The sequence below is a fragment of the Podarcis gaigeae genome (assembly GCF_964106915.1).
Source record: "Podarcis gaigeae genome assembly, chromosome: 11".
NCBI lineage: Eukaryota > Metazoa > Chordata > Lepidosauria > Squamata > Lacertidae > Podarcis > Podarcis gaigeae.
The window spans coordinates 38,555,109-38,568,315 of NC_139687.1; the positions used below are offsets into that span (position 1 = coordinate 38,555,109).

A 13,207-nucleotide genomic window follows, 5' to 3' on the forward strand; every position below is an offset into this window, starting at 1 on the left:
GTTTCCATGGCCACTTTTAAATCACTGCTTCTATACTTGTGTGTGACTGCCCTTTTGAAAATCAGCAACTAAGGCATGGCTTAAAATTTAAGTGATGACTGCCCTTGAACAGCAAATTTGAATCAGTTTTTTAAAAAGTTCCAGCCCTCTACTATGACACCCACTTTAAATTAAAAAATATGCTTTTAAACGAACATATTTATCAAGTAAAGAAGAGATCAATGTGAACAATATGATCTATGCTGCCATTTAAAGTTTACTGTTTTGGTTATAGGGCTTTATAATATATACAGTTTAGGTCTGAAAGCATCATAATATTTTCCTGTCAACTAGAGGGTTGAATATCTTCCTGGACTTATTATTTTTGTCATATTGCCCATCACAACCTGATACAGTTAAGAATAGCAAAAATTAGGGTACTGAAAATTTACATTTCAAAAAGAAAATCATAAATTTTAAGCTATGAGTTTGGACAGCTTAACAAAAACATCCTAGTATACTTTTGATATATACCAAACTGTCTCCATACATATCACCTCATCAATCAAACAGAAAGATGTTCTACTTTGGCTCCACATGCACCAAGTATTTGCAAATTTCTTTTATTAGGAAGTACAATTCATTTTCTTCCCTTATCAGTAGGAACAAGATATTTTAGTAGTATCTTATCTAAAATGTCTGAACTGCTCCTGAAATATATTTTCCTTTCGAAATGGAGCACAATTTGAGCACACATTTGGTATTCATTATTGTTGTTGTTGTTGTTGTTGTTATTGTTGTTGTTGTTTCCAATTACCTAATCAGTTACAAGGAGGAAGGAAGAAACACTCCACACTGCCTGAAATTCTGCAAAGGTAACCAACATAAGATCAGGCTTGCTGTATATTAAAACTCACTTTTTAAAAAATCCATATGATGGACTTCATATCATACATTAGAAAGTAAAAGGTTTCATCAACTGTAACAGCTGACTTAACAATACAGTACAGAGACTGCATGTGCACTGTAGCAATGAGTGGGAACTGTGTGCAGATTATAAATACACCCTTATTCCCTTTCTCCACTAGGCACTTCCGTCTGCTTCAATGCATTGTAGCGTTGCAGCAGACATGGGAAGCCAGCAGCCTGCAGGCCAATTTTGAGTCCAATTTTGTTCACCAGGCCGTTTTCCCCAACAGCAAAGTAAAAGGCAGCATATCTCACCACTCCCCCTCCAGCACTGGGGTGACTGTGGGTGGAAACGCTACCTTATTTAAAGAGCAGGCAGAAAGCTTTAGCTTAGTGCCAAGATCCAACATAGAGGATCCCTCTGCTTGCTCATCTCTAAAGAACAGGCAGATATTCCTCCCCCCATCTTGTTTGCCCTTTAGAGCTCATTCTCTGAAGAGCAAGCAAAACACTACCTCTTCATCAGAAAGCTAAGGTTAAGTGGTCCACTTCCTGTTGCTTGGGCGGATAAATCCCAACGTAAACAACATGCTTTCTTTGAAGTACATTTCATAATAAAGAATAATCAAAAGTCAATAATGAAAAAGGATAAAAACATGAAATGAGTGCGTAAGAACCTGCTTCTCATTTAGCCACATGCATTTAAATCTACAAGCTGAATTTCAACAACAGATGTCTTAAAAGTCCAGCACTATTTTAATTTCACAGTACATCTAGACAAATAAGAGCAAATCTTTAGTTATCATAGTTGTATGCAAGGGTGAGCGGAGTCAGTTTATCTATTTTCAGAATCCCAATATGGGTAGCTTTTATATGCATTTTGAAATAAGAGCTGTTGCACCTGTGTGGTCATTGTATCTTGATTGGCAGTTGAGTTTGACTATAACAAATGAACATTGAAAACAATAGGGAAGGACAGAGTACATATTAGTTACAGCACATATGATATAGACTACACACGGCTCTTGTGCCACCTAGTGGACATCACTTGCACAAACTACTAGATTCGTACTTTTAAAGCAGTCTGCTAAATCCATTGCAAAAATCACCTCACCCATCTCACAGGCCAACACTCATTGCTTTGCATACACCAGAATTAACTGCCAAATTGATGGAAACCAGTATGAAAACTAATATAAAATCTTTATTTCAATAATGTAGCATCTTACATATAAAATTATTTCCTTTAAAAAACTTTATTTTTCTTAGTCAATGAAATCTCAACATTCATTTTGTGAAGAATTTAAAAATGCCGGAAGTTTCTAGTTTTCTATTTCAGTTCCAATCTGGAATGGCAGGTGTAAGAATCTGTAAGGCAGTTAGAAAATGAAGATCTGCATGAAATTTTCCAGTTTGGAATGGTTCTGTTCCCTTTTGTGGTCAATCAGGCATATTCTCCTCTGGTATATTCCATTCCTGCACCAATCCAGTTTTCCCATTCTCCCTAACAGTTAGTATTCAATCACTACTGAGCATGTTTTTTGGGACCTCCTTTTACAGATTTTTATTTATTTCTGCAAACTACAGAACTCCTCAAGCCTGATGATACCTCACTCTTGTGCATGGGTAGTATAAAACAACTGGAAACCATGCTTGAATATCAGATATAGGAATGGTGATGAACTGAGACGCATTCTTTCTGGCTTTTTCTAGGTTTTTTCAGGTAACAAAGTTGATGTAGTGCTTTAAGCCTCTGCTGTAATATATTAAAACATGGAAAAGCTTATTTACTGTGGAGTGTCTTACCACTACCACCATGTCCATTGTTTTATACTTTTATTTATCCATTCTTCCTGATTCCTTCAGATGGGGAAGTTACAGCTAGCTACTTTTAATTAATGCTTTTTAACTAGTGCCTGAGACTAGAGATACAAAAAGGGCAGTGGGCATTTTCCCTAGAGGCTATGTTACTTCTGTGATCCAGTATTGCTTTTTTCTTATACCATATTTTAATATGGTTGTTCAATCCTTCCAATAGTTCTTTGCCTTCTTCGCCCTCGTGGCAGAAAGCAAAGAAAATCCCCCCAAAATTCTTTTATTTATTACTTGCCTTTATTGCTTGCTTGCTTGCTTGCTTGCTCACCTGCCAGGCAGGAGCATGACCCCAAAGGTTGCTTTTGGGAAGAATATACTATTTTTAGATAGTTTGAAGATGTATGCTTTTAAAGTCCTCTTGAGGTCATGGGGACTCTAGATATTAACAGACAAGAAAATCAACAGTCTTTCCCCAAGATTGTGCCACAACTGGGTTTGCTTTTGCATTACTCCTTGTGAAATAAAATATAAAAAACTGAGTCAGAAAGCTTTTACCAGACCAAATCAGCAAAAACTTTAACCAGAAGAGCTAACCTTCTAAAGAAAATTTGCATCTGACTCCAGTATTAAGGGACTTTGCAAAGTCTGTGCCCTTCCTTGCTAGGAGGGATAGAACAGGATATGCTTCGAGGGAAGGGCACACATTTGCACCTATTTATTTATAAAATTTACACCCTTCAATTCTGCTTTATATGAAACACATGAATAAGCACACATAAGCTCACAGTGACTCTGAGAACAGCAGGTATACATTCAGTTATTTTGCCTGCCACATCCCAAGAACACAAAGCTGTCACAAAATAGAATATGAAAAAAGGCCAGAGTAATAACTTTAAAGTCTGATGCAGGTCAGTTTTTAACTCTGGCCATACATAAGTGACGGACACAACCACTTCTGCCAGCGATCAGACGAAAAAGAGCTATCAGGGAGGTTGCACCCCTCCCTCCCATGAAAACCTTTATGGCAAGCAGAAGACCAGATCCCAGCCATCAGCAAAGATGCAGCTAACGTGTTTCTTCTCTTTTTTTTCATTTATTTATTAAATTTCTATACTGCCCTTCAATTCAAGGATCACAGGGCAGTTTACAATATAAAATCACAAAAAACATACCATTGTAACAAACAAACACGGACAGTTTTAAAAGCCTGGGAGAAGAGGAATGTCTTTGCCTGGCACCTAAAGATTATATAATGAAGGTGTCAGGCGAGCCTCCCTGGAGAGAGCATTCAACAAAAATGGCCTGTTGTGTAGCCACCCTCTGGACCTCTTGTGGAGGAGGCACACAAAGAAGGTGCCTCAAGATGATGAACCCAGAGTCTGGGGCACTTCATGTGGGGATAACTTGTCAGGGAACTGCCATCAGTGCCGGAGGGAGAGAGCAAAAGCCAGAGGGATTCCAGAGAGCATCCACGGATTGGGAGAAGCAGCCCATCTTCTGGGGAAGAGAATCAGCGTAGCACCAGTGGAGAAGGGGAGCAGATGGGGGAAGCGGCAAGGCGGTCCCATGACTCCTTGCCTGGGACCAGCGGGGAGAGTAGGGGGCCTTCTGGCGGTTCCCTCACTGCGAGAGGCCAAGTTACAGGGAACCAGGCAGAGGGCCTTCTCGGTAGTGGCGCCCGCCCTGTGGAACGCCCTCCCATCAGATGTCAAAGCGATAAACAACTACCTGACATTCAGAAGACATCTGAAGGCAGCCCTGTTCAGGGAAGTTTTTAATATGTGACATTTTAGTGTATTTTTCATCTCTGTTGGAAGCCGCCCAGAGTGGCTGGGGAAACCCAGCCAGATGGGCGGGGTACAAATAATAAATTATTATTATTATTATTATTATTATTATTATTATTATTATTATTTTCGCACAGAGAGAGTAGGAGGAGACTAGGCGTCAAAGAGCTTCTTTGCTGGAAGAAGTTTAAGAAACGCCCACTGACGGATTCTGCCAGCGACTGAGTCAGCCACGGGTGAGTGGCTGTCCGGACAGAAAAGGTTCACTTAGGCAACCCAGCCAGGTGTTTGCACCCAGCCGGGGAGATAAGCACCGGCTTACGCACGAGCAACCCCTAGAACCATTACATAACTGTATCTCAATTCTCTGCATTTCCTTATTTTCTCAATACGTTACCTAGACTGCTTCCACTCTAGGCATTTAACTTGGGCATAGCCATGATTTGTTCATTCTTTTTAATGCTCTTTTGTGGGCTCAGAAAATCTTATTTTAGGGAGAAGAGTGGAGAAGCAGAGTGATCTCTTTGGGGTATGGATCGAAAAATGTGCAACTGAGGCACCTAGCAGGAAGAGCATTCCCATGAAGTATCTCCATTGCTTGCCTGTGAATTTCCTGCTGCCTGTCTACTTCATGACCTCTCCCTTGTCCTGAGCCTTTTCTGACTTGCGCAAAGAAGTGGAGTTGTCCTGCTTGCTACCTGGGAGATCAGCTTCCAGCCAACTCTGCTCAGTGTTCAGCTGGTGCCTGACATCCCATTAGTCAGCCACATTAGACAGTGGCTTTAAAGCTTTTACCTGGCTTGCCATATCCTCTGCTTCTCTAGTCCTGGGGAAGATGAAGGGGGGGGTCCTAGAAGTCATCCAGTAACCTAGGAAGCTGGCATAGTGACCTCCAGTACTCGAGCAGAGGTATCTGGAGACATTTATTCTTCATGGTGATTAGAGGGGCCTGCTCCCATTCCTCCTCCTCTGAGGAGTCCTTAGGTTTGAGATCTGGACACAAATCCCTTCCTTGTCCACACAGGTATATCCCAAGAGCAGAATGAGTTAACTTTTTAAAAAAATAAAAAAGGCTAATTCCATGGAATTATTTTGTAAAACTTAGAACTCCCCATCAGGAAACACCCTCAGATAATAGAAAGATCGTTTAATAAAGTAGTCTCTCAGCACGTCTATGAGATTGTCACAGAAGGCAGCATCTAAGCAGTCACAGACCATGTTGTTCACAGAACAAATCAGTGTGTGTGTGTGTGTGTGTGTGTGTGTGTGAGAGAGAGAGAGAGAGAGAGAGAGAGAGAGACCAGTTGTAATAAGTATTTTAATTCTGCTGAATATATAAGGTAAAGGGACCCCTGACCATTAGGTCCAGTCGTGACAGACTCTGGGGTTGCGGCGCTCATCTTGCTTTATGGGCCGAGGGAGCCGGCGTACAGCTTCCGGATAATATGGCCAGCATGACTAAGCTGCTTCTAGCGAACCAGAGCAGCACACGGAAACACTGTTTACCTTCCCGTCGGAGCAGTACCTATTTATCTACTTGCACTTTGACGTGCTTTCGAACTGCTAGGTGGGCAGGAGCAGGGACCGAGCAACGGGAGCTCACCCCATCACGGGGATTCGAACCGCCGACCTTCTGATCGGCAGTCCTATGCTCTGTGATTTAACCCACAGCACCACCCACGTCCCCTTGCTGAATATACAGACCATGTCAATTACCAGGGGTAGCACATCCCATTTTGCTGCTTGAGGCAAAAGAGGAATGTGCCACCTGCCCCATTGACACCCCACAAGCCGCAGCGGGCACTGCAAGCCTCTTATCTGTATTGTGTGGAGGTGTCCACAAAGTACCAGCAGCAGTGCCAGTTTCTGGCAAGATCTCACTGAAAACTGGTGTTGCTGGCAGCACTTCTACACTAGAGGGGACTTTCGTTGCTCGAGGCAGCTGCCTCACTCTGCCTCATGGGTGGGCCAGCCCTCTCAATTACAGTGTTGCTCAGTTAACAGGAAGCTCTTTGACCCACTTCAATACTCTTAAACAGCCCATTTTAACAGAACAGTGATTTCAACATTATTGCTAAAAAGCAAGCCAGCACTATATTTGACATTCAAATATATTTCCAATTAATGCTTCTGAAGGCGCACTTGTTTATTCTTGCATTATGTACATCAGGTATTTTATAACCTCTCAGGTAGGTAATTGAACCATTTTATTTGAGGAAGTAAAGCATAAAATAGTATTGAAGTACTCCTGAAATACATACAAATACCAAGTTATAATCTAATTAACATAATTATATCTGAAACCATTTTTACAAAAGGCATATGACAATTTAGTAGGAGTTATCATTTTCAATTAAGTGTTTGTTATTTGTTCTCTCCTAAACAAATACAGTAAACTCCCCAGGAAGAAAGGCCATTCCTTTCCATACAGTTATTTTCAGCTGTGGAAATAACAGAGTACAGAGGAATTCTTCTACAAAGCAAGAGAGGAATATTTCAGAAATGAATGTTTTGCTCTTTTCCAACAGCAAAGATGTAATAAGGTCAAATAAGCAGCATTTATTTAGACAAATGCTGACTGAGTGAAGCAAAACAGCACATCACTGGTCAAGTATCAGCATTAAAATGTAATGCAGAAAAATTGAAGGGTATGTTAATTTAGATAACTTCCAATGCTGCAAACCATCATTACATGAAAAGCCATTCTTTAATAGAACAACCACAATTCTATGTTTCAAGAGAAGTCACATCTAAAAATTGAAATTAGAATCTATGGTACTTCTTTATAAGTGTGTAGACTTTATAAACTCATTATAAACTACCTCAGACTCTGTACCATGAAAATGGACACAAATATTGTTATATGTTTCATTTCCATACCTTTCATACTGAAACACTCTGTACATGTGTGAAGGGTCTAGAATTTGGGTGGAGAAAGAAATATTATGTTCATGTCTTTTTGAGGTTTTCCTGTAGTCACTGTGGGAATAGAGTGCTAGACTAGAAAGGTCTTTGGTGTGGTCCAACCTGGCTGTTTTATTTTCTTACTTGTTACTTGACTGAACACTCCACGTTGCAATGTTTTGCTTCAGATACTACTTGATGCTATAGTACTAAGTGTATGAAGTTTTTTAATGTGATGTTATACACATAAATCTCACTATCCCCATGTTTTCTCATACATAATTACATACGCTAAAATATTTCCAATCCTACATTTATAGTGCACATTCCAGAACTCAACAAAACAGTTCTATCTTGCGGCAAAGTCAGCATTTCCTAGCCTGCCTACCTTCCTTATATTGTTGTTGTTGTTGTTGTTGTTGTTGTTGTTATTATTATTATTATTATTATTATTATTATTATTATTATTATCTCTGTCAGCTTGTCCATTACAGGCAGTTCTGTACATTTCATCAGCCATTCCCACTCTGTTGGGGCCTGCTGGCATACTGACAAGTGATTTCAGATTTATAGTTACAATATCCCCATCTACACAGGGCTAGGTCTCAATATATGCTCTATTATATCTGAGATATTTTTAGTTATTTGCCACCAATAATTTGTGACAATTGGGCATTCCCATCACATTATGTTATAAATGGACATTTCCCACAAAACATTCCCAACATTCAGAGCCATTAACTGGGTGGATTTCATTTAACCTTGCAGGTGTTAGATACCACCTCAGTAATAATTTATATTGTGCATCCCCAACTGGCAGACTTGATGAGATTTTATCTACCTGTCTCCAAATCTGATTGCATTGAGGAACTATTCCATCTCCATGTTTTCATAACTAAATATATCTATCAGTTTAAATATATATTTTGAAATAAGCACAAGTACTTAGTACTTTCTTATTATCTATAATGAAGTGTCAGGCCCAAGCTTCTTCTTTGGTTTTGGAGCGATGGGGTGAAAAAATTAACACTAAGATTAAAATAGTCTTCAGGGCCACACCAAGACTGAATACTTTTTGAGGACAGCCTTACCATTCCATTGACCTGCAAGATGACTTTCAAAAACATATCCCCCTCCCCCTATAAAGTAGTGGTGGCGCAAAAGTTGACTCTATTGCTAACATTCTTCTAACTTATGAGATTTAGTACCAGAGCAACCTGAAGCTCCATCACCCAATTTAAAAAGTCCTACACAGTATACCAAACTATGTTTCCCTCGTTATCATGATGAGCTTCAAATACACACACCAATATACACATTGCTTTAGTAAGCTACTTGCATGCACATAATGGAACAAAATAATAGAATGTCTTTTTTAAAAACAACAACATCCCAGTATTTTAAACTAGTGTATTATTAAAAAAACGTGACTGCTTTTTTTTCTTAAATAGACTACTTAAATGGAAAAACTATACTAAAATGTGCTCCCAGCTGAGGTTTTATAGGAAAGCAAGTAAGGCAATTCAAAATTACAGCTCCCCCAGTAAACATAATTCAGATAAATTGTACATGTTTAGTACTATTATATACAGTAACCGACAACAGTTATGTGAAAGGCCCTGAATTACTGTATCTTTTGAAAACAATTTTGGAATATTTGACTGTAGTGCAAATAAACTCCTTGCCGCAATGTTACATAAACATTAGTTTCAACAAATATTTGAAAATATAACTCACCAAGCTAGCTGTCAGAGAAGGTGCTGACTGCCCAAGAGCTTGACTGCGCATTCGGACAAGATTGGAAGTTTCTCCAGTTTGCCATGACTGTTGTGTAACAGCATTTGGCAGCAAGTACCTACCTGTCGAAAGTTTAGGTGGAAAAAAGTTGTCAGTACACAGCCTCTTGCACAGTAAATGGTCTGCAATATCAGTCCATGCAACTCACTGTACATGGACAAATTTGGTCTGACTTAGCAAGATTTAAACCTCAAATGCTCCTTATAAGCTTCTGAAACAGATATTCAGCTAGCCTTAGATATATGCACATACTCCAAGTAATAAATCTTACTGTGCAAATACAAATATAAACAAACTTATCCCATTCTGAGTATTAAGAAACTGATGAACAAAAGAAATGAGAGACTTGTGAATAGGAGGATTTTTTGGTTTATTTATGATTTGACCCACTGTTCCTTATGCCTTCTTTTTTTTAACTTGCACTAAGAATTAATTTTGATCCATTGGGTGTTCTTTCTCTCTACTTACCCCCTTTCTCCTGTTTCCTGCCTTTTTAGGAAAAAAGACTTGCTTTACTCATTTGGGACCTATCTAGTACATTTCTTACCCAGGGTAGATATACACACAGAAAAAACCCCCACCATAAATAAGTCAGAAATTAAATCGTTATAACAAAAGGGGGGTGGGGCGATGTAAAAATTGCTTTTGCTCTCTGGTGCCATCTAATGTTGCATGTTTACAACAAATTCAAAACATGTTTTTTTGACTAATGTAGCTGAGTCCCCAGACTCTGGCACAAGGAACCTTCATCAAGAAGCTGTTTCCAGGAGAAGTGCTGTGAGAGGAGAAAGACTCAATATTGACCATGGGGGGGGGGGGGGTTTCTACCTACTTTACTTCATCTTCTAGCCCTTGGAGCCTTCAAAAGTAAACACTGTTGGGTCTACATACAAAAGGGTGTGGGTTGTTATTCTGTTTTATTCTACTGTAAATCACTTAGAGATCTATTATTATTAAAAGGTGTTACTTTATTAATGTATTTATGGTAACACCATCAGATTTGGACAACCTTGGGATGTGAATGTATTGAATATTGCTAACTGATCTGCTGGTAAGTTTAATGCTCACTTTGATATATTTTAAGTGAATTGTTAATTTCTGCAGTCATGTTATAACTTTAATAAGTATTATATCTGTGTATTATTGTTGTAGATTTATTTTCTGTGAACCACCAACTATTCGTGGAGAATGCATTATATAAGTAAACTGCTTGACTTAAAGAAAGATATAAAGCAGCTGATTTTAAGTAAACAATTAAGAAGATTGCCTGGTGCATATATATGCCTATTTGTTTATGAACACATATGTGATATTAGGGTAATTGGCTAGAAGACAGTCTGTAAGAAAAAATGTACATTCTAGGTAAATCACCACATTTTCAAAAATAACATTAAAACTGAACTGTTCTTGGCTGCTGAAAACATGCTTGCTGCTGAATCCTAATGGGAATTATCCCCCTTTCTTTCCAGAGACATGGAAATGGCTTTTAAAACAACTATTATCACAATAGCACAGAATCTAGACACTATCTAACCAGAACTAAAGACTTAAGGCCCATTAATTTCATTACTGATTTATTATTTTTATTATTTTTTAAAAAGAGTAAAAGCTTAAGGCTACAATCCTATGCACCATTACCTGGATTAAGTCCTACTGACCTCTGAGTAGACATGCCTAGGATTGCACAGTAATTCTCCCATTGATATGAGTCTTAGAAGTACTTAACTTTGACTGTATCATGCTATGTATTTAAGCTCAGTAATGCAGGAAGTAAATGTTAAGATAATCTGCATCAAACAATGATTTCTTCAAATGACTGTATTTAACTTGAAGGGTAGGAGCAGTAAGAGGATAAATCCCTTCTCAATCTGATCACCAGAGACCCTAGCAACTAAGACTCTAAGACATCACTTTTATTAGTACAAACTGTTGTAGCGCCAGCAGGGTGAAAAAAGAAATATGTAAATGTTAGTGTTTGTTTTTACAATAATGTATGCAGAATTAATGCAACCATCCCCATTAGACTTAATAGAAAAATAAAACAATTGATTAATTTTAAAACCATTGTTATGAAACCCTTCATTATTGTTATCTTGGTTCCTTGTAGTTACATCAAGAAACTTTATTTAAATCCAGTTTGGGAGGAATACCAGCAGGCATTTAAAAAGCATGTTGCTGTTTAATTCATGCATCATTTGCTGCTTACAACTTAAGGAAATTAGCATCTGTCAAGTGTATTACTTAGCTGCATATGGTTAAAATTAACGGACAATGCTTCTTTCCCTGCCAGATTTAAAAGAGAGATAAACATTTTCCCCCAATCTGTCTATTAAAGCTGATATAATTCAATCAAAGCTAGAAGTACAGATGACTTAATTGTGTTGTCCTTGGCCACTGCATTGTACAGAACCCCCATTAACAAAATTCAGCACTTTCATGCCCCTTCCTCCACACAGTAATAAAACCTATCTAGCTCATATTATTGAGGTGCTAAAATATCCTCAATAGTTTGGAATAATTGCCTAGTTAACATTTACAATTAGTGTTATTTTAATTCTTTGCTCTTTCAGAATGACTACTGCTATTTCACTATGATCTGTAATAAAGGAAGAAATGAGTTTCAGCTGAACCTTAAGCCACAATTAATGTCATAAACGTCCATCAATGAAAACTCTTCAGAAATGGCTTAGAGAGTGGCAGAAGCATGCTACTTTGGACAAAGAGGCCTGTTTCTTAAACAAAAGTTTTTCAAGTTTCATGCATTTATTCTTCCAGTTTACAGCACATGTAGCCTTAAATTACATCCAGGCTGGGGAATCCTTGGCCCCCAGATGTTGCTGTACTAGAACTCCCATCAGGCCCAGCAAGCACAGACAATGGCTAGGAAGAAGGGAGCTGTAGCTCAGCAACATCTAGAGAACCACAGGTTCCCCACCTCTGAGTTACACAAACACCAAAGAAACTTTCACAAATTTCAATTAAAACAAGAAGTACTGGGGAAAATAACACTCTGCCCCAACAGCACAAGAACACAGGAATAGTTTTTCTGCTGCATCACTCCAAGGATCTACCGTATTTTTCCCTCTATAACACGCAGATTTTTTCTCCTAAAAAGGAAGGGGAAATGTCTGTGCGTGTTATAGAGCGATTGTGTGGTCCCTGGAGCCGAAAAATCAGGCAAATCTCAAATCGCCAGGCAAAAATCAAATCGCAGCGCTTCACTGAGAAGGGAAAACTGAAAAAAGGAAGCGGCTGCTTTCCTGCATTCTGCCTCAGGGTCTTACTGCCCTCCCTCCTCTGTTTCGTTGCTGTGTTTGCTGAAAAGGAACAAAGAGCAGGGAAAGCCCCTCCCCTCCAGGCAAGCTCCGTTGCTGCTGGGGGAGAGAGAGAGGGGGGAGGGGGAGGGAGAGAGAGGGGGGGGGAGGGAGAGGGAGGGAGAGGGAGGGAGGGAGGGAGGGAGAGAGAGAGAGGGGAAAACTTTTGCCTTTCTTTTCTCCAACCCGTTAAATCCCTCTCCTGCATTCTTAGCCAGCTGCTTCTCTGCACACCCCTCTAATATCCCTTCTTTGTTTTTCCTTCGCTCCCCACTTAAAATGTGGTAACAAAGCATAGATCCACATAGATCCTCAGGATCTTTGCATTGGGTCACCCCAAATTCACCATCAGATCACATAGCATGTCCATGGCTACAGCCTGCCCCCCCCCAAAATCATGCACCCACTGTTGCCTGGGGCTGCAATGGTGCAAAAACGTGGTTAAAAAGCATGGATCCACATGGATCCTCAGGATCTTTGCATTGGGTCACCCCAAATTCACCATCAGATCACATAGCATGTCCATGGCTACAGCCTGCACCAAAAAAATCACGCACCCACTGTTGCCTGGGGCTGCAATGGTGCAAAAACGTGGTTAAAAAGGATGGATCCACAGGGATTCTCAGGATCTTTGCATTGGGTCACCCCAAATTCACCATCAGATCACATAGCATGTCCATGGCTACAGCCTGCACCAAAAAA

General features: G+C 39.5%; 1 protein-coding gene across 16 annotated transcripts in view; it reads right to left on the reverse strand.

Moving 5' to 3' along the window:
- The window catches only part of MAST4 (microtubule associated serine/threonine kinase family member 4), a 210,853-nt gene that overhangs the window by 167,211 nt on the left and 30,435 nt on the right, over positions 1–13,207 (reverse strand). For 15 of the 16 annotated variants that reach the window (XM_083703393.1, XM_083703394.1, XM_083703391.1 and 12 more), the window contains one exon: positions 9,132–9,253. In XM_083703393.1, coding sequence (XP_083559519.1) covers positions 9,132–9,253 — 122 coding nt within the window. Of the gene's footprint in view, positions 1–9,131; positions 9,254–13,207 lie in introns of those variants that run through there. The other variant, XM_083703385.1, reaches the window with a different exon arrangement.